This window comes from Punica granatum, chromosome 2 (assembly GCF_007655135.1).
Source record: "Punica granatum isolate Tunisia-2019 chromosome 2, ASM765513v2, whole genome shotgun sequence".
Taxonomy (NCBI): Eukaryota; Viridiplantae; Streptophyta; class Magnoliopsida; order Myrtales; family Lythraceae; genus Punica; species Punica granatum.
In genome coordinates this window covers 22285503-22308561 of record NC_045128.1, presented here as the reverse complement: position 1 = coordinate 22308561, position 23059 = coordinate 22285503, and the positions used below count along the sequence as shown (strand labels likewise).

The 23059-nt window shown below is 43.9% G+C and overlaps 1 protein-coding gene, 44 non-coding genes and 1 pseudogene across 45 annotated transcripts; 45 read left to right on the top strand and 1 right to left on the bottom strand.

The window, feature by feature from the left end:
• The first annotated feature begins 2 nt into the window (after positions 1-2).
• LOC116198253 lies at positions 3-120 on the top strand. Its single transcript, XR_004155198.1, has one exon. It is a non-coding gene; the product is annotated as a 5S ribosomal RNA (ribosomal RNA).
• A 222-nt stretch (positions 121-342) lies between these two features.
• Positions 343-461, top strand: LOC116198363. Its single transcript, XR_004155296.1, has one exon. It is a non-coding gene; the product is annotated as a 5S ribosomal RNA (ribosomal RNA).
• Positions 462-652: 191 nt separating this feature from the next.
• LOC116198362 lies at positions 653-771 on the top strand. Its single transcript, XR_004155295.1, has one exon. It is a non-coding gene; the product is annotated as a 5S ribosomal RNA (ribosomal RNA).
• A 223-nt stretch (positions 772-994) lies between these two features.
• On the top strand, positions 995-1112 carry LOC116198245. Its single transcript, XR_004155191.1, has one exon. It is a non-coding gene; the product is annotated as a 5S ribosomal RNA (ribosomal RNA).
• Positions 1113-1338: 226 nt separating this feature from the next.
• Positions 1339-1457, top strand: LOC116198361. Its single transcript, XR_004155294.1, has one exon. It is a non-coding gene; the product is annotated as a 5S ribosomal RNA (ribosomal RNA).
• Positions 1458-1651: 194 nt separating this feature from the next.
• LOC116198360 lies at positions 1652-1770 on the top strand. Its single transcript, XR_004155293.1, has one exon. It is a non-coding gene; the product is annotated as a 5S ribosomal RNA (ribosomal RNA).
• A 193-nt stretch (positions 1771-1963) lies between these two features.
• On the top strand, positions 1964-2082 carry LOC116198379. The gene has a single exon (XR_004155311.1). It is a non-coding gene; the product is annotated as a 5S ribosomal RNA (ribosomal RNA).
• Positions 2083-2304: 222 nt separating this feature from the next.
• On the top strand, positions 2305-2423 carry LOC116198359. Its single transcript, XR_004155292.1, has one exon. It is a non-coding gene; the product is annotated as a 5S ribosomal RNA (ribosomal RNA).
• A 220-nt stretch (positions 2424-2643) lies between these two features.
• On the top strand, positions 2644-2762 carry LOC116198358. Its single transcript, XR_004155291.1, has one exon. It is a non-coding gene; the product is annotated as a 5S ribosomal RNA (ribosomal RNA).
• A 192-nt stretch (positions 2763-2954) lies between these two features.
• Positions 2955-3073, top strand: LOC116198357. Its single transcript, XR_004155290.1, has one exon. It is a non-coding gene; the product is annotated as a 5S ribosomal RNA (ribosomal RNA).
• Positions 3074-3295: 222 nt separating this feature from the next.
• LOC116198356 lies at positions 3296-3414 on the top strand. Its single transcript, XR_004155289.1, has one exon. It is a non-coding gene; the product is annotated as a 5S ribosomal RNA (ribosomal RNA).
• Positions 3415-3644: 230 nt separating this feature from the next.
• On the top strand, positions 3645-3763 carry LOC116198348. The gene has a single exon (XR_004155283.1). It is a non-coding gene; the product is annotated as a 5S ribosomal RNA (ribosomal RNA).
• A 224-nt stretch (positions 3764-3987) lies between these two features.
• LOC116198264 lies at positions 3988-4105 on the top strand. The gene has a single exon (XR_004155209.1). It is a non-coding gene; the product is annotated as a 5S ribosomal RNA (ribosomal RNA).
• A 193-nt stretch (positions 4106-4298) lies between these two features.
• Positions 4299-4417, top strand: LOC116198220. Its single transcript, XR_004155166.1, has one exon. It is a non-coding gene; the product is annotated as a 5S ribosomal RNA (ribosomal RNA).
• A 226-nt stretch (positions 4418-4643) lies between these two features.
• On the top strand, positions 4644-4761 carry LOC116198246. Its single transcript, XR_004155192.1, has one exon. It is a non-coding gene; the product is annotated as a 5S ribosomal RNA (ribosomal RNA).
• Positions 4762-4955: 194 nt separating this feature from the next.
• LOC116198337 lies at positions 4956-5074 on the top strand. Its single transcript, XR_004155272.1, has one exon. It is a non-coding gene; the product is annotated as a 5S ribosomal RNA (ribosomal RNA).
• A 197-nt stretch (positions 5075-5271) lies between these two features.
• LOC116198325 lies at positions 5272-5390 on the top strand. The gene has a single exon (XR_004155261.1). It is a non-coding gene; the product is annotated as a 5S ribosomal RNA (ribosomal RNA).
• A 223-nt stretch (positions 5391-5613) lies between these two features.
• LOC116198313 lies at positions 5614-5732 on the top strand. The gene has a single exon (XR_004155251.1). It is a non-coding gene; the product is annotated as a 5S ribosomal RNA (ribosomal RNA).
• Positions 5733-5930: 198 nt separating this feature from the next.
• LOC116198388 lies at positions 5931-6049 on the top strand. Its single transcript, XR_004155320.1, has one exon. It is a non-coding gene; the product is annotated as a 5S ribosomal RNA (ribosomal RNA).
• A 192-nt stretch (positions 6050-6241) lies between these two features.
• Positions 6242-6360, top strand: LOC116198383. The gene has a single exon (XR_004155316.1). It is a non-coding gene; the product is annotated as a 5S ribosomal RNA (ribosomal RNA).
• Positions 6361-6583: 223 nt separating this feature from the next.
• LOC116198302 lies at positions 6584-6702 on the top strand. The gene has a single exon (XR_004155240.1). It is a non-coding gene; the product is annotated as a 5S ribosomal RNA (ribosomal RNA).
• Positions 6703-6923: 221 nt separating this feature from the next.
• Positions 6924-7042, top strand: LOC116198394. The gene has a single exon (XR_004155326.1). It is a non-coding gene; the product is annotated as a 5S ribosomal RNA (ribosomal RNA).
• Positions 7043-7233: 191 nt separating this feature from the next.
• On the top strand, positions 7234-7352 carry LOC116198290. The gene has a single exon (XR_004155229.1). It is a non-coding gene; the product is annotated as a 5S ribosomal RNA (ribosomal RNA).
• A 553-nt stretch (positions 7353-7905) lies between these two features.
• On the top strand, positions 7906-8024 carry LOC116198278. Its single transcript, XR_004155219.1, has one exon. It is a non-coding gene; the product is annotated as a 5S ribosomal RNA (ribosomal RNA).
• A 220-nt stretch (positions 8025-8244) lies between these two features.
• On the top strand, positions 8245-8362 carry LOC116198251. The gene has a single exon (XR_004155196.1). It is a non-coding gene; the product is annotated as a 5S ribosomal RNA (ribosomal RNA).
• A 189-nt stretch (positions 8363-8551) lies between these two features.
• On the top strand, positions 8552-8670 carry LOC116198268. Its single transcript, XR_004155211.1, has one exon. It is a non-coding gene; the product is annotated as a 5S ribosomal RNA (ribosomal RNA).
• A 222-nt stretch (positions 8671-8892) lies between these two features.
• LOC116198260 lies at positions 8893-9011 on the top strand. The gene has a single exon (XR_004155205.1). It is a non-coding gene; the product is annotated as a 5S ribosomal RNA (ribosomal RNA).
• Positions 9012-9201: 190 nt separating this feature from the next.
• Positions 9202-9320, top strand: LOC116198248. Its single transcript, XR_004155194.1, has one exon. It is a non-coding gene; the product is annotated as a 5S ribosomal RNA (ribosomal RNA).
• A 190-nt stretch (positions 9321-9510) lies between these two features.
• LOC116198386 lies at positions 9511-9629 on the top strand. The gene has a single exon (XR_004155319.1). It is a non-coding gene; the product is annotated as a 5S ribosomal RNA (ribosomal RNA).
• A 223-nt stretch (positions 9630-9852) lies between these two features.
• Positions 9853-9971, top strand: LOC116198236. The gene has a single exon (XR_004155182.1). It is a non-coding gene; the product is annotated as a 5S ribosomal RNA (ribosomal RNA).
• A 190-nt stretch (positions 9972-10161) lies between these two features.
• Positions 10162-10280, top strand: LOC116198225. Its single transcript, XR_004155171.1, has one exon. It is a non-coding gene; the product is annotated as a 5S ribosomal RNA (ribosomal RNA).
• Positions 10281-10471: 191 nt separating this feature from the next.
• Positions 10472-10590, top strand: LOC116198393. The gene has a single exon (XR_004155325.1). It is a non-coding gene; the product is annotated as a 5S ribosomal RNA (ribosomal RNA).
• Positions 10591-10780: 190 nt separating this feature from the next.
• Positions 10781-10899, top strand: LOC116198392. The gene has a single exon (XR_004155324.1). It is a non-coding gene; the product is annotated as a 5S ribosomal RNA (ribosomal RNA).
• A 221-nt stretch (positions 10900-11120) lies between these two features.
• On the top strand, positions 11121-11234 carry LOC116198266 (annotated as a pseudogene).
• A 224-nt stretch (positions 11235-11458) lies between these two features.
• LOC116198389 lies at positions 11459-11577 on the top strand. Its single transcript, XR_004155321.1, has one exon. It is a non-coding gene; the product is annotated as a 5S ribosomal RNA (ribosomal RNA).
• A 190-nt stretch (positions 11578-11767) lies between these two features.
• On the top strand, positions 11768-11886 carry LOC116198377. The gene has a single exon (XR_004155309.1). It is a non-coding gene; the product is annotated as a 5S ribosomal RNA (ribosomal RNA).
• A 222-nt stretch (positions 11887-12108) lies between these two features.
• Positions 12109-12227, top strand: LOC116198364. Its single transcript, XR_004155297.1, has one exon. It is a non-coding gene; the product is annotated as a 5S ribosomal RNA (ribosomal RNA).
• A 191-nt stretch (positions 12228-12418) lies between these two features.
• LOC116198391 lies at positions 12419-12537 on the top strand. The gene has a single exon (XR_004155323.1). It is a non-coding gene; the product is annotated as a 5S ribosomal RNA (ribosomal RNA).
• Positions 12538-12758: 221 nt separating this feature from the next.
• LOC116198385 lies at positions 12759-12877 on the top strand. The gene has a single exon (XR_004155318.1). It is a non-coding gene; the product is annotated as a 5S ribosomal RNA (ribosomal RNA).
• A 224-nt stretch (positions 12878-13101) lies between these two features.
• On the top strand, positions 13102-13220 carry LOC116198244. The gene has a single exon (XR_004155190.1). It is a non-coding gene; the product is annotated as a 5S ribosomal RNA (ribosomal RNA).
• A 190-nt stretch (positions 13221-13410) lies between these two features.
• Positions 13411-13529, top strand: LOC116198390. Its single transcript, XR_004155322.1, has one exon. It is a non-coding gene; the product is annotated as a 5S ribosomal RNA (ribosomal RNA).
• A 221-nt stretch (positions 13530-13750) lies between these two features.
• LOC116198243 lies at positions 13751-13869 on the top strand. The gene has a single exon (XR_004155188.1). It is a non-coding gene; the product is annotated as a 5S ribosomal RNA (ribosomal RNA).
• Positions 13870-14092: 223 nt separating this feature from the next.
• Positions 14093-14211, top strand: LOC116198330. The gene has a single exon (XR_004155266.1). It is a non-coding gene; the product is annotated as a 5S ribosomal RNA (ribosomal RNA).
• A 190-nt stretch (positions 14212-14401) lies between these two features.
• LOC116198219 lies at positions 14402-14520 on the top strand. The gene has a single exon (XR_004155165.1). It is a non-coding gene; the product is annotated as a 5S ribosomal RNA (ribosomal RNA).
• A 222-nt stretch (positions 14521-14742) lies between these two features.
• Positions 14743-14861, top strand: LOC116198382. Its single transcript, XR_004155315.1, has one exon. It is a non-coding gene; the product is annotated as a 5S ribosomal RNA (ribosomal RNA).
• A 715-nt stretch (positions 14862-15576) lies between these two features.
• On the bottom strand, positions 15577-18229 carry LOC116194695 (bystin). The gene is made up of 10 exons (XM_031523571.1): positions 17811-18229; positions 17584-17710; positions 17452-17503; positions 17049-17376; positions 16848-16927; positions 16683-16730; positions 16351-16497; positions 16183-16255; positions 16021-16096; positions 15577-15880 (listed from the first exon to the last, which is right to left on the bottom strand). The coding sequence occupies exons 1-10, from the start codon at positions 18132-18134 to the stop codon at positions 15801-15803; spliced, it is 1335 nt and encodes a 444-aa protein (XP_031379431.1). The 5' UTR covers positions 18135-18229; the 3' UTR covers positions 15577-15800.
• Between the last annotated feature and the right edge of the window lie 4830 nt (positions 18230-23059).

Genomic DNA, 23059 nt, shown 5'->3' with positions numbered 1-23059 from the left:
ACGGGTGCGATCATACCAGCACTAATGCACCGGATCCCATCAGAACTCCGAAGTTAAGCGTGCTTGGGCGAGAGTAGTACTAGAATGGTGACCTCCTGGGAAGTCCTCGTGTTGCACCCCTCCTTTTTAATTTTTTTTTTGCTGCTCGGAAACTGTCCGACGTTGGACGGAATCCGATCGTTACGGTTAATGTTTTGGGCACGTGCTCACTCGCAAAAGGCGTAAAGTTCGTGTGAAATGCACTCGATACTTTTTTTCTTTCGTTTCTCTGCGCTCATTTTTGCATTTTTTTTTTCATTAGCTCTACGGAGGAACAAAGTGAATTCGAGCGCAAAGGTTGACGGGTGCGATCATACCAGCACTAATGCACCGGATCCCATCAGAACTCCGAAGTTAAGCGTGCTTGGGCGAGAGTAGTACTAGGATGGGTGACCTCCTGGGAAGTCCTCGTGTTGCACCCCTCCTTTTTAATTTTTTTTTGCTGCTCGGGAAACTGTCCGACGTTGGACGGGAATCCGATCGTTACGGTTAATGTTTTGGGCACGTGCTATGCACTCGATACTTTTTTTTTCTTTTCGTTTCTGCTCTTTTTTGCATTTTTTTTTCATTAGCTCTACGGAGGAACAAAGTGAATTCGAGCGCAAAGGTTGACGGGTGCGATCATACCAGCACTAATGCACCGGATCCCATCAGAACTCCGAAGTTAAGCGTGCTTGGGCGAGAGTAGTACTAGGATGGGTGACCTCCTGGGAAGTCCTCGTGTTGCACCCCTCCTTTTTAATTTTTTTTTTGCTGCTCGGGAAACTGTCCGACGTTGGACGGGAATCCGATCGTTACGGTTAATGTTTTGGGCACGTGCTCACTCGCAAAAGGCGTAAAGTTCTTGGTGAAATGCACTCGATACTTTTTTTTCTTTCGTTTCTGCGCTCATTTTTGCATTTTTTTTTCATTAGCTCTACGGAGGAACAAAGTGAATTCGAGCGCAAAGGTTGACGGGTGCGATCATACCAGCACTAATGCACCGGATCCCATCAGAACTCCGAAGTTAAGCGTGCTTGGGCGAGAGTAGTACTAGATGGGTGACCTCCTGGGAAGTCCTCGTGTTGCACCCCTCCTTTTTAATTTTTTTTTTGCTGCTCGGGAAACTGTCCGACGTTGGACGGGAATCCGATCGTTACGGTTAATGTTTTGGGCACGTGCTCACTCGCAAAAGCGTAAAGTTCGTGGTGAAATGCACTCGATACTTTTTCTTTCGTTTCTTTTCTCTGCGCTCATTTTTGCATTTTTTTTTCATTAGCTCTACGGAGGAACAAAGTGAATTCGAGCGCAAAGGTTGACGGGTGCGATCATACCAGCACTAATGCACCGGATCCCATCAGAACTCCGAAGTTAAGCGTGCTTGGGCGAGAGTAGTACTAGGATGGGTGACCTCCTGGGAAGTCCTCGTGTTGCACCCCTCCTTTTTAATTTTTTTTTGCTGCTGCTCGGGAAACTGTCCGACGTTGGACGGGAATCCGATCGTTACGGTTAATGTTTTGGGCACGTGCTATGCACTCGATACTTTTTTTCTTTCGTTTCTGCGATCATTTTTGCATTTTTTTTTTCATTAGCTCTACGGAGGAACAAAGTGAATTCGAGCACAAAGGTTGACGGGTGCGATCATACCAGCACTAATGCACCGGATCCCATCAGAACTCCGAAGTTAAGCGTGCTTGGGCGAGAGTAGTACTAGGATGGGTGACCTCCTGGGAAGTCCTCGTGTTGCACCCCCTCCTTTTTAATTTTTTTTTTGCTGCTCGGGAAACTGTCCGACGTTGGACGGGAATCCGATCGTTACGGTTAATGTTTTGGGCACGTGCTATGCACTCGATACTTTTTTTTTTTTCGTTTCTGCGATCATTTTTGCATTTTTTTTTCATTAGCTCTACGGAGGAACAAAGTGAATTCGAGCACAAAGGTTGACGGGTGCGATCATACCAGCACTAATGCACCGGATCCCATCAGAACTCCGAAGTTAAGCGTGCTCGGGCGAGAGTAGTACTAGGATGGGTGACCTCCTGGGAAGTCCTCGTGTTGCACCCCTCCTTTTTAATTTTTTTTTTGCTGCTCGGGAAACTGTCCGACGTTGGACGGGAATCCGATCGTTACGGTTAATGTTTTGGGCACGTGCTCACTCGCAAAAGGCGTAAGGTCGTGTGAAATGCACTCGATACTTTTTTTTCTTTCGTTTCTGCGCTCATTTTTGCATTTTTTTTTTCATTAGCTCTACGGAGGAACAAAGTGAATTCGAGCGCAAAGGTTGACGGGTGCGATCATACCAGCACTAATGCACCGGATCCCATCAGAACTCCGAAGTTAAGCGTGCTTGGGCGAGAGTAGTACTAGGATGGGTGACCTCCTGGGAAGTCCTCGTGTTGCACCCCTCCTTTTTAATTTTTTTTTGCTGCTCGGGAAACTGTCCGACGTTGGACGGGAATCCGATCGTTACGGTTAATGTTTTGGGCACGTGCTCACTCGCAAAGGCGTAAAGTTCGTGGTGAAATGCACTCGATACTTTTTTTCTTTCGTTTCTGCGCTCATTTTTGCATTTTTTTTTCATTAGCTCTACGGAGGAACAAAGTGAATTCGAGCGCAAAGGTTGACGGGTGCGATCATACCAGCACTAATGCACCGGATCCCATCAGAACTCCGAAGTTAAGCGTGCTTGGGCGAGAGTAGTACTAGGATGGGTGACCTCCTGGGAAGTCCTCGTGTTGCACCCCTCCTTTTTAATTTTTTTTTTGCTGCTCGGAAACTGTCCGACGTTGGACGGGAATCCGATCGTTACGGTTAATGTTTTGGGCACGTGCTATGCACTCGATACTTTTTTTTCTTTTCTTTCTGCGATCATTTTTGCATTTTTTTTTTCATTAGCTCTACGGAGGAACAAAGTGAATTCGAGCACAAAGGTTGACGGGTGCGATCATACCAGCACTAATGCACCGGATCCCATCAGAACTCCGAAGTTAAGCGTGCTTGGGCGAGAGTAGTACTAGGATGGGTGACCTCCTGGGAAGTCCTCGTGTTGCACCCCTCCTTTTTAATTTTTTTTTTGCTGCTCGGGAAACTGTCCGACGTTGGACGGGAATCCGATCGTTACGGTTAATGTTTTGGGCACGTGCTCACTCGCAAAGGCGTAAAGTTCGTGGTGAAATGCACTCGATACTTTTTTTCTTTCGTTTCTGCGCTCATTTTTGCATTTTTTTTTTCATTAGCTCTACGGAGGAACAAAGTGAATTCGAGCGCAAAGGTTGACGGGTGCGATCATACCAGCACTAATGCACCGGATCCCATCAGAACTCCGAAGTTAAGCGTGCTTGGGCGAGAGTAGTACTAGGATGGGTGACCTCCTGGGAAGTCCTCGTGTTGCACCCCTCCTTTTTAATTTTTTTTTTGCTGCTCGGGAAACTGTCCGACGTTGGACGGGAATCCGATCGTTACGGTTAATGTTTTGGGCACGTGCTCACTCGCAAAAGGCGTAAAGTTCGTGGTGAAATGCACTCGATACTTTTTTTCTTTCGTTTCTTTCTCTTCTGCTCTTTTTTGCATTTTTTTTTTCATTAGCTCTACGGAGGAACAAAGTGAATTCGAGCGCAAAGGTTGACGGGTGCGATCATACCAGCACTAATGCACCGGATCCCATCAGAACTCCGAAGTTAAGCGTGCTTGGGCGAGAGTAGTACTAGGATGGGTGACCTCCTGGGAAGTCCTCGTGTTGCACCCCTCCTTTTTAATTTTTTTTTTTGCTGCTCGGGAAACTGTCCGACGTTGGACGGGAATCCGATCGTTACGGTTAATGTTTTGGGCACGTGCTCACTCGCAAAAGGCGTAAGTTCGTTGGTGAAATGCACTCGATACTTTTTTTCTTTCGTTTCTGCGCTCATTTTTGCATTTTTTTTTTCATTAGCTCTACGGAGGAACAAAGTGAATTCGAGCGCAAAGGTTGACGGGTGCGATCATACCACAATAATGCACCGGATCCCATCAGAACTCCGAAGTTAAGCGTGCTTGGGCGAGAGTAGTACTAGGATGGGTGACCTCCTGGGAAGTCCTCGTGTTGCACCCCTCCTTTTTAATTTTTTTTTGCTGCTCGGGAAACTGTCCGACGTTGGACGGGAATCCGATCGTTACGGTTACATGTTTTGGGCTAATGCTATGCACTCGATACTTTTTTTCTTTCGTTTCTGCGCTATTATTTTTGCATTTTTTTTTTCATTAGCTCTACGGAGGAACAAAGTGAATTCGAGCGCAAAGGTTGACGGTGCGATCATACCAGCACTAATGCACCGGATCCCATCAGAACTCCGAAGTTAAGCGTGCTTGGGCGAGAGTAGTACTAGGATGGGTGACCTCCTGGGAAGTCCTCGTGTTGCACCCCCTCCTTTTTAATTTTTTTTTGCTGCTCGGGAAACTGTCCGACGTTGGACGGGAATCCGATCGTTACGGTTAATGTTTTGGGCACGTGCTCACTCGCAAAGGCGTAAAGTTCGTGGTGAAATGCACTCGATACTTTTTTTCTTCGTTTCGTTTCTGCGCTCATTTTTGCATTTTTTTTTTCATTAGCTCTACGGAGGAACAAAGTGAATTCGAGCGCAAAGGTTGACGGGTGCGATCATACCAGCACTAATGCACCGGATCCCATCAGAACTCCGAAGTTAAGCGTGCTTGGGCGAGAGTAGTACTAGGATGGGTGACCTCCTGGAAGTCCTCGTGTTGCACCCCTCCTTTTTAATTTTTTTTTGCTGCTCGGGAAACTGTCCGACGTTGGACGGGAATCCGATCGTTACGGTTAATGTTTTGGGCACGTGCTATGCACTCGATACTTTTTTCTTTCGTTTCTTTTCTGCGATCATTTTTGCATTTTTTTTTCATTAGCTCTACGGAGGAACAAAGTGAATTCGAGCACAAAGGTTGACGGGTGCGATCATACCAGCACTAATGCACCGGATCCCATCAGAACTCCGAAGTTAAGCGTGCTTGGGCGAGAGTAGTACTAGGATGGGTGACCTCCTGGGAAGTCCTCGTGTTGCACCCCTCCTTTTTAATTTTTTTTTGCTGCTCGGGAAACTGTCCGACGTTGGACGGGAATCCGATCGTTACGGTTAATGTTTTTGGGCACGTGCTATGCACTCGATACTTTTTTTCTTTCGTTTCTTCTTCTGCGCTCATTTTTGCATTTTTTTTTCATTAGCTCTACGGAGGAACAAAGTGAATTCGAGCGCAAAGGTTGACGGGTGCGATCATACCAGCACTAATGCACCGGATCCCATCAGAACTCCGAAGTTAAGCGTGCTTGGGCGAGAGTAGTACTAGGATGGGTGACCTCCTGGGAAGTCCTCGTGTTGCACCCCTCCTTTTTAATTTTTTTTTTGCTGCTCGGGAAACTGTCCGACGTTGGACGGGAATCCGATCGTTACGGTTAATGTTTTGGGCACGTGCTCACTCGCAAAAGGCGTAAAGTTCGTGGTGAAATGCACTCGATACTTTTTTTCTTTCGTTTCTGCGCTCATTTTTGCATTTTTTTTTTCATTAGCTCTACGGAGGAACAAAGTGAATTCGAGCGCAAAGGTTGACGGGTGCGATCATACCAGCACTAATGCACCGGATCCCATCAGAACTCCGAAGTTAAGCGTGCTTGGGCGAGAGTAGTACTAGGATGGGTGACCTCCTGGGAAGTCCTCGTGTTGCACCCCTCCTTTTTAATTTTTTTTTGCTGCTCGGGAAACTGTCCGACGTTGGACGGGAATCCGATCGTTACGGTTAATGTTTTGGGCACGTGCTATGCACTCGATACTTTTTTTTCTTTCGTTTCTTTCTTCTGCGATTATTTTTGCATTTTTTTTTCATTAGCTCTACGGAGGAACAAAGTGAATTCGAGCACAAAGGTTGACGGGTGCGATCATACCAGCACTAATGCACCGGATCCCATCAGAACTCCGAAGTTAAGCGTGCTCGGGCGAGAGTAGTACTAGAATGGGTGACCTCCTGGGAAGTCCTCGTGTTGCACCCCTCCTTTTTAATTTTTTTTTTTGCTGCTCGGGAAACTGTCCGACGTTGGACGGGAATCCGATCGTTACGGTTAATGTTTTGGGCACGTGCTATGCACTCGATACTTTTTTTCTTTCGTTTCTGCGATCATTTTTGCATTTTTTTTTCATTAGCTCTACGGAGGAACAAAGTGAATTCGAGCGCAAAGGTTGACTGGTGCGATCATACCAGCACTAATGCACCGGATCCCATCAGAACTCCGAAGTTAAGCGTGCTTGGGCGAGAGTAGTACTAGGATGGGTGACCTCCTGGGAAGTCCTCGTGTTGCACCCCTCCTTTTTAATTTTTTTTTTGCTGCTCGGGAAACTGTCCGACGTTGGACGGGAATCCCATCGTTACGGTTAATGTTTTGGGCACGTGCTCACTCGCAAAAGGCGTAAAGTTCGTGGTGAAATGCACTCGATACTTTTTTTCTTTCGTTTCTGCGCTCATTTTTGCATTTTTTTTTTCATTAGCTCTACGGAGGAACAAAGTGAATTCGAGCGCAAAGGTTGACGGGTGCGATCATACCAGCACTAATGCACCGGATCCCATCAGAACTCCGAAGTTAAGCGTGCTTGGGCGAGAGTAGTACTAGGATGGGTGACCTCCTGGGAAGTCCTCGTGTTGCACCCCTCCTTTTTAATTTTTTTTTTGCTGCTCGGGAAACTGTCCGACGTTGGACGGGAATCCGATCGTTACGGTTAATGTTTTGGGCACGTGCTCACTCGCAAAAGCGTAAGTTCGTGGTGAAATGCACTCGATACTTTTTTTCTTTCGTTTCTGCGCTCTCATTTTTGCATTTTTTTTTCATTAGCTCTACGGAGGAACAAAGTGAATTCGAGCGCAAAGGTTGACGGTGCGATCATACCAGCACTAATGCACCGGATCCCATCAGAACTCCGAAGTTAAGCGTGCTTGGGCGAGAGTAGTACTAGGATGGGTGACCTCCTGGGAAGTCCTCGTGTTGCACCCCTCCTTTTTAATTTTTTTTTGCTGCTCGGGAAACTGTCCGACGTTGGACGGGAATCCGATCGTTACGGTTAATGTTTTGGGCACGTGCTAATGCACTCGATACTTTTTTTCTTTCGTTTCTGCGATCATTTTTGCATTTTTTTTTCATTAGCTCTACGGAGGAACAAAGTGAATTCGAGCGCAAAGGTTGACGGGTGCGATCATACCAGCACTAATGCACCGGATCCCATCAGAACTCCGAAGTTAAGCGTGCTTGGGCGAGAGTAGTACTAGGATGGGTGACCTCCTGGGAAGTCCTCGTGTTGCACCCCCCTCCTTTTTAATTTTTTTTTGCTGCTCGGGAAACTGTCCGACGTTGGACGGGAATCCGATCGTTACGGTTAATGTTTTGGGCACGTGCTCACTCGCAAAAGGCGTAAAGTTCGTGAAATGCACTCGATACTTTTTTTTTTCGTTTCTGCGCTCATTTTGCATTTTTTTTTAATAGCTCTACGGAGAAACAAAGTGAATCGAGCGCAAAGGTTGACGGGTGCGATCATACCAGCACTAATGCACCGGATCCATCAGAACTCGAAGTTAGCGTGCTTGGGCTGAGGAGAAGTAGTAGTACTAGGATGGGTGACCTCTGGGAAGTCCTCGTGTTGCACCCTCCTTTTAATTTTTTTTTGCTGCTCGGGAAACTGACGTTGGACGGGAATCCGATCGTTACGGTTAATGTTTTGGGCACGTGCTCACTCGCAAAAGGCGTAAAGTTCGTGGTGAAATGCACTCGATACTTTTTTTCTTTCGTTTTGCGCTCATTTTTGCATTTTTTTTTCATTAGCTCTACGGAGAAACAAAGTGAATTCGAGCGCAAAGGTTGACGGGTGCGATCATACCAGCACTAATGCACCGGATCCCATCAGAACTCCGAAGTTAAGCGTGCTTGGGCGAGAGTAGTACTAGGATGGGTGACCTCCTGGGAAGTCCTCGTGTTGCACCCCTCCTTTTTAATTTTTTTTTGCTGCTCGGGAAACTGTCCGACGTTGGACGGGAATCGATCGTTACGGTTAATGTTTTGGGCACGTGCTCACTCGCAAAAGGCGTAAAGTTCGTGGTGAAATGCACTCGATACTTTTTTTCTTTCGTTTCTGCGCTCATTTTTGCATTTTTTTTTCATTAGCTCTACGGAGGAACAAAGTGAATTCGAGCGCAAAGGTTGACGGGTGCGATCATACCAGCACTAATGCACCGGATCCCATCAGAACTCCGAAGTTAAGCGTGCTGGGCGAGAGTAGTACTAGGATGGGTGACCTCCTGGGAAGTCCTCGTGTTGCACCCCTCCTTTTTAATTTTTTTTGCTGCTCGGGAAACTGTCCGACGTTGGACGGGAATCCGATCGTTACGGTTAATGTTTTGGGCACGTGCTATGCACTCGATACTTTTTTTCTTTCGTTTCTGCGATCATTTTTGCATTTTTTTTTCATTAGCTCTACGGAGGAACAAAGTGAATTCGAGCACAAAGGTTGACGGGTGCGATCATACCAGCACTAATGCACCGGATCCCATCAGAACTCCGAAGTTAAGCGTGCTTGGGCGAGAGTAGTACTAGGATGGGTGACCTCCTGGGAAGTCCTCGTGTTGCACCCCTCCTTTTTAATTTTTTTTTGCTGCTCGGGAAACTGTCCGACGTTGGACGGGAATCCGATCGTTACGGTTAATGTTTTGGGCACGTGCTCACTCGCAAAAGGCGTAAAGTTCGTGGTGAAATGCACTCGATACTTTTTTTCTTTCGTTTCTGCGCTCATTTTTGCATTTTTTTTTCATTAGCTCTACGGAGGAAACAAAGTGAATTCGAGCGCAAAGGTTGACGGGTGCGATCATACCAGCACTAATGCACCGGATCCCATCAGAACTCCGAAGTTAAGCGTGCTTGGGCGAGAGTAGTACTAGGATGGGTGACCTCCTGGGAAGTCCTCGTGTTGCACCCCTCCTTTTTAATTTTTTTTTGCTGCTCGGGAAACTGTCCGACGTTGGACGGGAATCCGATCGTTACGGTTAATGTTTTGGGCACGTGCTATGCACTCGATACTTTTTTTCTTTCGTTTCTGCGATCATTTTTGCATTTTTTTTTCATTAGCTCTACGGAGGAACAAAGTGAATTCGAGCACAAAGGTTGACGGGTGCGATCATACCAGCACTAATGCACCGGATCCCATCAGAACTCCGAAGTTAAGCGTGCTTGGGCGAGAGTAGTACTAGGATGGGTGACCTCCTGGGAAGTCCTCGTGTTGCACCCCTCCTTTTTAATTTTTTTTTGCTGCTCGGGAAACTGTCCGACGTTGGACGGGAATCCGATCGTTACGGTTAATGTTTTGGGCACGTGCTATGCACTCGATACTTTTTTTCTTTCGTTTCTGCGCTCATTTTTGCATTTTTTTTTCATTAGCTCTACGGAGGAACAAAGTGAATTCGAGCGCAAAGGTTGACGGGTGCGATCATACCAGCACTAATGCACCGGATCCCATCAGAACTCCGAAGTTAAGCGTGCTCGGGCGAGAGTAGTACTAGAATGGGTGACCTCCTGGGAAGTCCTCGTGTTGCACCCCTCCTTTTTAATTTTTTTTTTGCTGCTCGGGAAACTGTCCGACGTTGGACGGGAATCCGATCGTTACGGTTAATGTTTTGGGCACGTGCTCACTCGCAAAAGGCGTAAAGTTCGTGGTGAAATGCACTCGATACTTTTTTTCTTTCGTTTCTGCGCTCATTTTTGCATTTTTTTTTTCATTAGCTCTACGGAGGAACAAAGTGAATTCGAGCGCAAAGGTTGACGGGTGCGATCATACCAGCACTAATGCACCGGATCCCATCAGAACTCCGAAGTTAAGCGTGCTTGGGCGAGAGTAGTACTAGGATGGGTGACCTCCTGGGAAGTCCTCGTGTTGCACCCCTCCTTTTTAATTTTTTTTTGCTGCTCGGGAAACTGTCCGACGTTGGACGGGAATCCGATCGTTACGGTTAATGTTTTGGGCACGTGCTATGCACTCGATACTTTTTTTCTTTCGTTTCTGCGATTATTTTTGCATTTTTTTTTCATTAGCTCTACGGAGGAACAAAGTGAATTCGAGCACAAAGGTTGACGGGTGCGATCATACCAGCACTAATGCACCGGATCCCATCAGAACTCCGAAGTTAAGCGTGCTTGGGCGAGAGTAGTACTAGGATGGGTGACCTCCTGGGAAGTCCTCGTGTTGCACCCCTCCTTTTTAATTTTTTTTTTGCTGCTCGGGAAACTGTCCGACGTTGGACGGGAATCCGATCGTTACGGTTAATGTTTTGGGCACGTGCTATGCACTCGATACTTTTTTTCTTTCGTTTCTGCGATCATTTTTGCATTTTTTTTTCATTAGCTCTACGGAGGAACAAAGTGAATTCGAGCACAAAGGTTGACTGGTGCGATCATACCTGCACTAATGCACCGGATCCCATCAGAACTCCGAAGTTAAGCGTGCTTGGGCGAGAGTAGTACTAGGATGGGTGACCTCCTGGGAAGTCCTCGTGTTGCACCCCTCCTTTTTAATTTTTTTTTGCTGCTCGGGAAACTGTCCGACGTTGGACGGGAATCCGATCGTTACGGTTAATGTTTTGGGCACGTGCTATGCACTCGATACTTTTTTTCTTTCGTTTCTGCGATCATTTTTGCATTTTTTTTTCATTAGCTCTACGGAGGAACAAAGTGAATTCGAGCACAAAGGTTGACTGGTGCGATCATACCTGCACTAATGCACCGGATCCCATCAGAACTCCGAAGTTAAGCGTGCTTGGGCGAGAGTAGTACTAGGATGGGTGACCTCCTGGGAAGTCCTCGTGTTGCACCCCTCCTTTTTAATTTTTTTTTGCTGCTCGGGAAACTGTCCGACGTTGGACGGGAATCCCATCGTTACGGTTAATGTTTTGGGCACGTGCTCACTCGCAAAAGGCGTAAGGTTCGTTGTGAAATGCACTCGATACTTTTTTTCTTTCGTTTCTGCGCTCATTTTTGCATTTTTTTTTCATTAGCTCTACGGAGGAACAAAGTGAATTCGAGCGCAAAGGTTGACGGGTGCGATCATACCAGCACTAATGCACCGGATCCCATCAGAACTCCGAAGTTGCGTCGGGCGAGAGTAGTACTAGAATGGGTGACCTCCTGGGAAGTCCTCGTGTTGCACCCCTCCTTTTTAATTTTTTTTTTGCTGCTCGGGAAACTGTCCGACGTTGGACGGGAATCCGATCGTTACGGTTAATGTTTTGGGCACGTGCTCACTCGCAAAAGGCGTAAAGTTCGTGGTGAAATGCACTCGATACTTTTTTTCTTTCGTTTCTGCGCTCATTTTTGCATTTTTTTTTCATTAGCTCTACGGAGAGAAACAAAGTGAATTCGAGCGCAAAGGTTGACGGGTGCGATCATACCAGCACTAATGCACCGGATCCCATCAGAACTCCGAAGTTAAGCGTGCTTGGGCGAGAGTAGTACTAGGATGGGTGACCTCCTGGGAAGTCCTCGTGTTGCACCCCTCCTTTTTAATTTTTTTTTGCTGCTCGGGAAACTGTCCGACGTTGGACGGGAATCCGATCGTTACGGTTAATGTTTTGGGCACGTGCTATGCACTCGATACTTTTTTTCTTTCGTTTCTGCGATTATTTTTGCATTTTTTTTTCATTAGCTCTACGGAGGAACAAAGTGAATTCGAGCACAAAGGTTGACGGGTGCGATCATACCAGCACTAATGCACCGGATCCCATCAGAACTCCGAAGTTAAGCGTGCTTGGGCGAGAGTAGTACTAGGATGGGTGACCTCCTGGGAAGTCCTCGTGTTGCACCCCTCCTTTTTAATTTTTTTTTGCTGCTCGGGAAACTGTCCGACGTTGGACGGGAATCCGATCGTTACGGTTAATGTTTTGGGCACGTGCTCACTCGCAAAAGGCGTAAAGTTCGTGGTGAAATGCACTCGATACTTTTTTTCTTTCGTTTCTGCGCTCATTTTTGCATTTTTTTTTTCATTAGCTCTACGGAGAAACAAAGTTAATTCGAGCGCAAAGGTTGACGGGTGCGATCATACCAGCACTAATGCACCGGATCCCATCAGAACTCCGAAGTTAAGCGTGCTTGGGCGAGAGTAGTACTAGGATGGGTGACCTCCTGGGAAGTCCTCGTGTTGCACCCCTCCTTTTTAATTTTTTTTTGCTGCTCGGGAAACTGTCCGACGTTGGACGGGAATCCGATCGTTACGGTTAATGTTTTGGGCACGTGCTATGCACTCGATACTTTTTTTCTTTCGTTTCTGCGATCATTTTTGCATTTTTTTTTTCATTAGCTCTACGGAGGAACAAAGTGAATTCGAGCACAAAGGTTGACTGGTGCGATCATACCTGCACTAATGCACCGGATCCCATCAGAACTCCGAAGTTAAGCGTGCTTGGGCGAGAGTAGTACTAGGATGGGTGACCTCCTGGGAAGTCCTCGTGTTGCACCCCTCCTTTTTAATTTTTTTTTGCTGCTCGGGAAACTGTCCGACGTTGGACGGGAATCCCATCGTTACGGTTAATGTTTTGGGCACGTGCTCACTCGCAAAAGGCGTAAAGTTCGTGGTGAAATGCACTCGATACTTTTTTTCTTTCGTTTCTGCGCTCATTTTTGCATTTTTTTTTCATTAGCTCTACGGAGGAACAAAGTGAATTCGAGCGCAAAGGTTGACGGGTGCGATCATACCAGCACTAATGCACCGGATCCCATCAGAACTCCGAAGTTAAGCGTGCTCGGGCGAGAGTAGTACTAGAATGGGTGACCTCCTGGGAAGTCCTCGTGTTGCACCCCTCCTTTTTAATTTTTTTTTTGCTGCTCGGGAAACTGTCCGACGTTGGACGGGAATCCGATCGTTACGGTTAATGTTTTGGGCACGTGCTCACTCGCAAAAGGCGTAAAGTTCGTGGTGAAATGCACTCGATACTTTTTTTCTTTCGTTTCTGCGCTCATTTTTGCATTTTTTTTTTTCATTAGCTCTACGGAGAAACAAAGTTAATTCGAGCGCAAAGGTTGACGGGTGCGATCATACCAGCACTAATGCACCGGATCCCATCAGAACTCCGAAGTTAAGCGTGCTTGGGCGAGAGTAGTACTAGGATGGGTGACCTCCTGGGAAGTCCTCTTGTTGCACCCCTCCTTTTTAATTTTTTTTTGCTGCTCGGGAAACTGTCCGACGTTGGACGGGAATCCGATCGTTACGGTTAATGTTTTGGGCACGTGCTATGCACTCGATACTTTTTTTCTTTCGTTTCTGCGATCATTTTTGCATTTTTTTTTCATTAGCTCTACGGAGGAACAAAGTGAATTCGAGCACAAAGGTTGACTGGTGCGATCATACCTGCACTAATGCACCGGATCCCATCAGAACTCCGAAGTTAAGCGTGCTTGGGCGAGAGTAGTACTAGGATGGGTGACCTCCTGGGAAGTCCTCGTGTTGCACCCCTCCTTTTTAATTTTTTTTTGCTGCTCGGGAAACTGTCCGACGTTGGACGGGAATCCCATCGTTACGGTTAATGTTTTGGGCACGTGCTCACTCGCAAAAGGCGTAAGGTTCGTTGTGAAATGCACTCGATACTTTTTTTCTTTCGTTTCTGCGCTCATTTTTGCATTTTTTTTTCATTAGCTCTACGGAGGAACAAAGTGAATTCGAGCGCAAAGGTTGACGAGTGCGATCATACCAGCACTAATGCACCGGATCCCATCAGAACTCCGAAGTTAAGCGTGCTCGGGCGAGAGTAGTACTAGAATGGGTGACCTCCTGGGAAGTCCTCGTGTTGCACCCCTCCTTTTTAATTTTTTTTTTGCTGCTCGGGAAACTGTCCGACGTTGGACGGGAATCCGATCGTTACGGTTAATGTTTTGGGCACGTGCTCACTCGCAAAAGGCGTAAAGTTCGTGGTGAAATGCACTCGATACTTTTTTTCTTTCGTTTCTGCGCTCATTTTTGCATTTTTTTTTTCATTAGCTCTACGGAGGAACAAAGTGAATTCGAGCGCAAAGGTTGACGGGTGCGATCATACCAGCACTAATGCACCGGATCCCATCAGAACTCCGAAGTTAAGCGTGCTTGGGCGAGAGTAGTACTAGGATGGGTGACCTCCTGGGAAGTCCTCGTGTTGCACCCCTCCTTTTTAATTTTTTTTTGCTGCTCGGGAAACTGTCCGACGTTGGACGGGAATCCCATCGTTACGGTTAATGTTTTGGGCACGTGCTATGCACTCGATACTTTTTTTCTTTCGTTTCTGCGATTATTTTTGCTTTTTTTTTTCATTAGCTCTACGGAGGAACAAAGTGAATTCGAGCACAAAGGTTGACGGGTGCGATCATACCAGCACTAATGCACCGGATCCCATCAGAACTCCGAAGTTAAGCGTGCTTGGGCGAGAGTAGTACTAGGATGGGTGACCTCCTGGGAAGTCCTCGTGTTGCACCCCTCCTTTTTAATTTTTTTTTGCTGCTCGGGAAACTGTCCGACGTTGGACGGGAATCCGATCGTTACGGTTAATGTTTTGGGCACGTGCTCACTCGCAAAAGGCTTCAGGTTCGTGGTGAAATGCACTCGATACTTTTTTTCTTTCGTTTCTGCGCTCATTTGTGCATTTTTTTTTTCATTAGCTTTACGGAGGAAAAAAGTGAATTCGAGCGCAAAGGTTGACGGGTGCGATCATACCAGCACTAATGTACCGGATCCCATCAGAACTCCGAAGTTAAGCGTGCTTGGGCGAGAGTAGTACTAGGATGGGTGACCTCCTGGGAAGTCCTCGTGTTGCACCCCTCCTTTTTAATTTTTTTTTGCTGCTCGGGAAATGGTCCGACGTTGGACGGGAATGGGGGTAAGTTTCATTTGTGGAAATTTCACGAGTTGGTAATTTACTCTTTTTTTTATTCAACTTTTGCTTACATATAAGAATTGAGAAGAATACGAGACAAGAGACAAAAGGTATTCGAGCGAATAAGTTGACGGGTGTAATCATATAAGCACTGTACTGTATTCCATCAAAATTTCGTTAAGCTGTTTGGTGACCCCGTGGGGGAGTCCTGGTTTGCAATATTTTTGCAGGTCCGGGTCCAGATATTTTTGCATTTGATACGGTAATTTTGTCCGTTTTGGCTAAATGCGAGAAGAGTACGTGACGCAGGCACAAAAAGAACTGGAACCCATTAGCTGACAGGTGCGATTATTCTAGCACTAGTTTACCTATAATCCCCTCAAAACTTCAATTGTAGAACGTATTTGAAAAATAATATTATTCGGATGGGTGACCTAGTACGAGGTGGAGAGAAATATAGACCATGGAATCAGACACATTGCGTCAAGAGTAAAGTTGAGGAGAGGAAAAATAAAGTCTTTTTGTATTTCCAAACGGGGAAATGTATTCCCATTTTTCTATTTTAAGAGGATCATATAAGGTTTTCAATACTCGGGTATACTACCAAGGATTAATAAATCATATATGTGCTATTGGAAGAAGTTTTAAATGACCAAACAATAATGGGAAATAATAATGAATAAATTATATATATATGCTGTATAAATGTCTGCCCAAAATACAATAAACCCTCTCTTATCTTCTAATACATTGTGCAGACATTCATCTTGTAGGTTCACAGCAACTTTGGCCCAGCAACGGCACCGCTCCCAAGAGCTCAATAAGAATTAAAACACCGACCGCAACTCAACCAGCACTCCCTTATCAGCGACTCAACCCGAGCATTAGTCTTCCTCCATCGGAACCTCAGGAATATCAAATCTGTTTTCCTCTATTGTTTTGTTGATAATAGACATTGGGGTCGGTAAGGACAGTCAAGGAAGCAAGACTGTGCCACAAACTAATAAAAAAGTGTGCGTACTCATGGATCAGTAAACTAATAGAACAAAAGTTATTTAAAGAGTGAGGCAAAGGACCTTTGGAAGCACAAAAAAAAAAGGATATATATTAGCATAAGATCATCCTGCTTCTCTCCGCGGTTTAGGCTATTGTTCAATTCCCGGCTAATTACAGGGGTGACCTACAAGGATATTGTCAAGAAAGATTATGGTAATTTTGAAGCTGCACTGAGGAATTTGACACCCTAGAGAGCTCGATAGTTCTTACTAGATAATGCTTCTGCTTTTCCAGTAGGGTTTTCAGATTGTCCTTGTCTTCCTTCCTCAGCTCATTCTTGTACCTGGGGAGAGACAATAAAATTGCAAACAAAATCAGGTTCATGCAAGCGCAAATCAGCACTAATGTCTGATGCATGAAGAAGATCGAGATTCTGACCTTTGAACAAAGGCAAGAAGTGACTGGTGCCATATTACAGGCATAATCCGAGGGTCATCCAAGAATCTCATAAAATGGGCAACCAGTGTATCAACAACACGATATGGCAAACCGTATTTCTTGTCAAGCAAGAGCTTTATAAAATAACTGCAACCACATACAAGCCGAAGTTGTCATGAAGAAGTTGAGTCTGGAAACTCTCCTAGTGAGAAAGCAAATAACCGGCATTCTTCTTGATTTGATATATATAACAATATATAGTATAAAAAAATAAAACAAAACAAAGAATCACTTTTATAGAATTAAATATAGAACTTAATGAAGTAGAATACCTCGTGGTGCCACAGTAATCCATTTCTGCAAGTCTCAGCAAAGCAACACTGCACATCCATTCATAAGATTGCTCATGTAAGCTATTGATAGAAGCTCTAACACTATCTGCACCACCCAACATCAATCTAGTGATTAAGAGTAGATTATATAATCACACCAAGTACCTCGAATGAAGCATTGGAATGGACACCTGCTGAATTATGCTACCAAAGATCACGGCCTCCCTCAGACTGCATGTACCAGACTGCAGAACAGGTATAATATGGTCAACAAAATATGCCTGAAAAATTGATATCATACATCAAGCAAAAAAGAACAATTGATATACATAACAAATCACCCTTCAATAAGGATGCAGTGCATACCTCACACAGCGGAAACAAGATACCCTTATTGAAGGCTGCGGGTTTGTAGAGAGACTTCTTAAGAGATTGGTAAAGGGCGAAATGCAGCCTCTTGTTCTTCCTGATATCTTCCCTCACCCGGGGAAGCAAGACGAGTCTGTAAAACCTCTCAGCTTTCTTCGATCCCAAATTCGATGAGAAAATTCTCGTGGCCTGGAACATTGCATTAGGTGACCACTTCTCCGGTTCGGTCAGGTAAAGAACCTCCTCCCACATCTGTGTTGCTGGAATATGCTTAAAAGCTTTCGGTATCTTTCCCGCAGTGTATTTACTCAGATACTCCCCAACTCTGTGCAAGCTAAAATCATCAATCGCGATCTCCCTTTTCATTGCAAAGGAATACCTCAGAGCACAGAATTCTTACCCCTTATACAAATCAATGATGGACTTGTCGAGCTTAGGCAATGGTCGAGCTTCTGCAATTAACGTCACCCGAAATAAGAAACAGTAAGACACAAACATCTTGTAGACCTTAGCGAATAAGCTGATCGAGTACCTGAAGTGACAGTGGCATCTTTTTCCTTGATTTTCTCAACGATAAGGTCGGCGAGTGTGCGCTGAGGACCAGCATCCTTAGAAAAGAATGCCTCCAGCAATTTCTCGTCCTCCTCATCTACTTCCTCCTGCCAAAGTGCAGATACAACACAATGGGATCTCAATATCCAAGTCATGCCACAAAGGAGAATCGATCGATTAATAGCTCATCAATTTTTGCTAACATACATCGTAATTCCCGAACTGGCTCTGAGTCTCGGAGAATCCAGTAAAGTCATCGACGTCGTCTTCCTCCTCCTCGACCCTGGGCTGCTCCTCGACAAATCTAAGGGGATTGTCACGGTTTTGCTCTTCCTCGGCCTCCTCCCGAATCTCCCTCTGCTGAATAAGAGCCTCCTTCAATATCTTGGAACTCATGCCAGAGGATATCAGCTTCTCCTCCTTCTGGTGCTTCTTGGAGGCCTTGGACCGGCTCTTCGACGAGGCCACAGTTCCATTGTCTTCGGGGAGGAAGGGCTCGGGATTCTGGTGACGCGCTCTCTTCTTTCCCATGTCCACAGATTGACTGATCCTCCTCCCAGTCCCTCCTCTGCTTCTCTTCCCGCAGAACTGTTGCGTCTCTTCAGACAGTTAAACCCTAATGAATGAAAGCATTGCTTTGTTTGTTGGGCCCATGACTTTGGATATCGTATTTTTACCGGGCAAGGGCTGCCCAACCGGGTAGAACCGACCCGGACCTAAATATCCGGTTCGGTTAGGTTCGGTTCGGACTGCGCAAGACCGTTCAATGAAATATCGGGTCGTACCGAACCGACCCGAAATGTGAAATTCCAGCAGGATTGTTAGCTTGTTATGTACCGAACTCCTTCGAAACTTTCGCTCAATTTCTTCTTCACGACCCGCATGAACGTTTTTTCTACATCATCTGTATTTAATTAATTAATTAATGCTTCTATTGAACTCGATAAATGGAACTATGCCGAAAGCGGATGAAATTGAACTCGATGATGCTTGTATTTAATAAATTGAACTCGGCATAGTTCATAGGAGGAAATAGCATTTCAATCGTTAGTGGTTGATTCATTTAACATATTTTCCTTAACGATTAATTTGTAAATTCTCTTAGATAATATTAATATACTATATCTATATTTTTTGGATAAAAAAAATACGTATAACTTTGGTATCTTAAAGAAAAAGGAATGTACTTAATTTTGGATGATTTGTTTCTCTACGACCTTTGTATAATATAATTATTGAGGTAACCCAGGTTTTATTTTGGAAATTGCTCATCATTTACTTATATATATATATATATATATATATATATGCAGGTATGAGCATAATTAATAGCTTCAATGATCATTTCGAGGGGGTTAGAGCTTCGTGGAGTGCATGACATATTGTTCAAGTGCCTTTGTGCCTAACTAAAAATTAATTTTGTTGTATTTGAATGATAAAGTATCAACGATTTTGAATCTTTTTGTCAAAAGAGATAGATAATTCACATTGAAGTTACTCATATTGATTATTATTTTTGCTCATATCATGTATCATTGGGGGTTACTACTATTTTTTTCAGTCATTATTCTTCAATCCTAATCGGGTTACGTTTCATTATTATATTAGTTTTATGTCCATGCGATGCATGGGTTTTAGCTAGAGTATTTATTTTTAATGATAATTTTAAAATTTCAAAATCCCAATTAAAATGTTTAATAAGAGATATCTTTCTAAAGTAAAACTATTCAAATCCTGATAAATATAAATTAAAGACAATTCAAAGTAACAGTTGTAATATATATTATTTTCTTTAATATATATATATATATATATATATATATATATGTATATCGATTAAAATTATTAAACATTTTCAAAAATAATCTCTTAATCAATATAAATTTGTCATTTTAATCTAATTTAATGGAGTGAGAGTGAATTATATATATAAATATATGTTATTTATAAATTGTAGATCTATAGACGATAATTTATTTTTGATAATTATTTAATTAAAATGAGTTAATATACATATTTATAAGGGTAAATTACCAAAAAAAATACAAACTTTGCACTTTCTATCAATTTTAGCACAAACTATTTTTTTTATCACAGAAATTCACGAACTTTTAATTTCCTATCACGTTTAGCACAAAGCGGCAAGACCTGTCAATTTAAACAGAATTGTCCGATGTGGCACTTTAACGGTCGTGATGTGGCTAACGTCGGCTGACGTGGATTCCCGCCATTACCCTATTGATGAAATTACGTGTTGCCCCTCACCCTCTTCTTCTATTTGTCTAATGGGGTTTGGCAAAAAGGAGATTTCACCTCCTCTCCATTTAGGGTTGAAAATCGCAGGTAAAAGGAAACAGGGGAGAAAACAAGGTAAAAGCTTTTTGGAGCTTAAAGCTAACCGTGCAGAGTTGTACGAGGAGAAGCACACGCGTGGAATGTTTGTTCAGCTGTGGTCTGGATTTGTGGTCCCATTATCCAAGTGACTGGTTGTTGAGCTCTTGCTTTGTCGGGTAGAAGACCTGTTGGTGTCCTTTTGTTTACAGGTGATCCCTTGCTTCGATGAAGTTGATTTTTTTTTTGGTTTTGTTTGAGTTTGTTGAGGCCAACAGAGTCACTGTGTTACTTTTTGGTTGATTACTTTAATAAAAAGTATCTTTTTATTTTTCATTTTTAATGGTGTTTTTGCATGTTGCCTTTATTCATACATAGGATGGATTCAGCTTTTGTGCTCCTATTACATCATGTTGGGAAAATGGTTTTGCTACCTGAGATCCATTATGTGGGTGGTGAACTCATCTCATCAGAAGAGGATTACGATCGAATGTCGCGAGTTGAGCTCAAAAACACACTAGAGTCCTTAAATTACAGGGAACCCATTAAAATGTGGTACCATGTGCCAAAGCAATGTATGTCTTATGGATTGGTTGAGATAAAGTCTGATCGTGAAGTTATGAAGATGGCTGAACTAGGGGTACAACATGGGTGTGTTCATGTATATGTAGAAGCAGATAAGAAAAGTGACAATTTGCATCTTCATGTTCAGGGTCTTCATGAAGGGTCTGATCAGGGTGGTGAGAAAGGGAACGAGGTTAGGGATACTGATTTTGAAGCTAATGATTATGATGAATCTGTAGGTAATGAATTTGAATGTGATGAGTTGTCAAATGATGGGGATGATGAATATATTGCAGCCTTAGCAAACTTGAGGAATTATAGGTTGAGAAAGAGTAAAGGTGAAAGTTCTAGTGGAGGTTTTGAGCAGGTTGAGAGGGAAGGATTACATGATGTGCAGTTTGAAGGGGAAGGATTACATGATGTGCAGGTTATGGAGGCAACTGAAGAAGAACCACCAGTAGAAGCTCATAGTGATTATGCTTTGTCCAATGATGAAGTGATGACACCCAAGAATAGTGAAGACGAAGGTAAGAAAACGAAGAGAACAAATAAGGGAAAGCCTTACACGGGCAAAGGAGATGATGAATTTTGCCTTAAGATGAGGTTTGAATCGTCACAGCAATTCAGGCAAGCTGTGCAAGATTATGCAGTTAAGAATGGGAAGTCTATTCGATGGGTCAGGTCTGGTGTGAAGAAGGCAGAGGCTAGGTGTGCAAAGAACTGTCCATGGAAAATATATGGTAGACAGACTCAGAGGAAAGATGCATTTGTGGTGACGATTTATGATCCAGAGCATAGGTGCTATAGATCTGCAAGGAATAGGCAAGCTTCATCGGAATGGCTTGCAAATCATTACTTGGAGAGGTTTAGGCAAAACCCAGATTGGAGTATTACAGAAATGATGAATGACCTTGATGTGAAATTTGCTTTAAAAGTCACAAAAATTGTCTGTTATAGAGCTAGGGCAAAGGCTCTTACCATCATCAGTGGGTCATTGGGTGAGCATTACAATTTACTGCCATCTTATATTGCAGAACTGAAGAGGGTAAATAGAGACAGTTTGTTTGATATGATGGTCGAGAGGAATGTTCCTGAATCAGCTGCTATATTCAAGAGGTTCTATGTGGGCTTTGAAGGGCTGAAACAAGGATTTCTGAATGGTTGCAGGCCTGTGATTAGCCTAGACGGATGCTTCCTTAAGACACATCTTGGTGGACAATTGCTTAGTGCAGTTGGTAGGGATGGGAATAATCAGATGTTCCCAATAGCTTGGGCTGTGGTTGAAGGGGAAAATGAAGACTCATGGAGGTGGTTTCTCCATAGGCTTACTTATGATTTGGGCATTTCAGATGGATTTGGTTGGACAATGTTGAGTGATCAACAGAAGGTAATAATTGCATATTTATTTTCAATTATCTCTATCAGCATATATGGAATATTAATCTGATATGTTTTTTCTTCTCTCTTGTAGGGACTTCAAAATGCAGTGAGAGCATATATGCCTAATGTCGAGCACAGGTTTTGTGCAAGGCACCTCTATGCAAATTGGAAGAAGAATAATAAGATTACATATGCATTGACGAACCTCTTTTGGAAGGCTGTCAAGTGCCCAACAGCAGCTGAATTTAATGAAGTGATGAATCAAATGAAGGTACATTCCCAAAAAGCTCATGATAACTTTAAGGCAGTTGGACTAGAGAAGTTCTGCATGCATAAAATCAGCATTTGGCCCAAGTGTGAGGTAGTTGACAATAACATGTCTGAATGCTTTAATGCATATATACTGAATGCAAGGACAAAACCAATAATAGACATGTTAGAGGATATAAGGAGGGTCGTGATGAAAAGACTGGCGGATAAGAGGGAGATGATATTGAAATGCAATGACACCATATGTCCTAGGGTGAGGAAGAAGCTCGAAGAGAATAAGCTCATTAGTGCGTTATGCACACCCACACATGCTGGACGTGAGGTATTTGAGGTGGTATATAGAGATGACACTTATGGTGTGGAGCTCAAAATAGGACTTGCGGGTGTAGAATGTGGGATCTTACAGGAATACCTTGTCCTCATGCCATTGCAGGCATTCATTGGTTGGGAAAGGATGCAGAGGATTTTGTTGATGATTGTTACACCAAGAACACCTATCTAAAGGCATATGATCAGCTTCTACAGCCATTAAATGGGAAAAAAATGTGGGAAAAGGTCGAGAGTGAACCTATATTACCTCCAATAGTTAGAAGGCAAATAGGGAGACCAAAAAAGGCCAGAAAAAAGGATAAAAGTGAGAAGGACAACGGGAAAGGTAATCCCAACAAATTGTCCAAGAAAGGAGTTGAGATGAAGTGTAGTTTGTGCCATGAATATGGACACAACAAAAAGACATGCAAAGACAAGGGAAGAGCACAAGAACCAGCAGTACCAGCTCAGGTAATATGCTTTTCTCTCATAACTTTAACATAGCTACCATAAATAATATGCTTACCTCTCTTAACCAACATCCCCAGCTCATGTAATATGCTATCCCTCTTAATCAGATCAAGAAGAGGGGAAGGCCACAC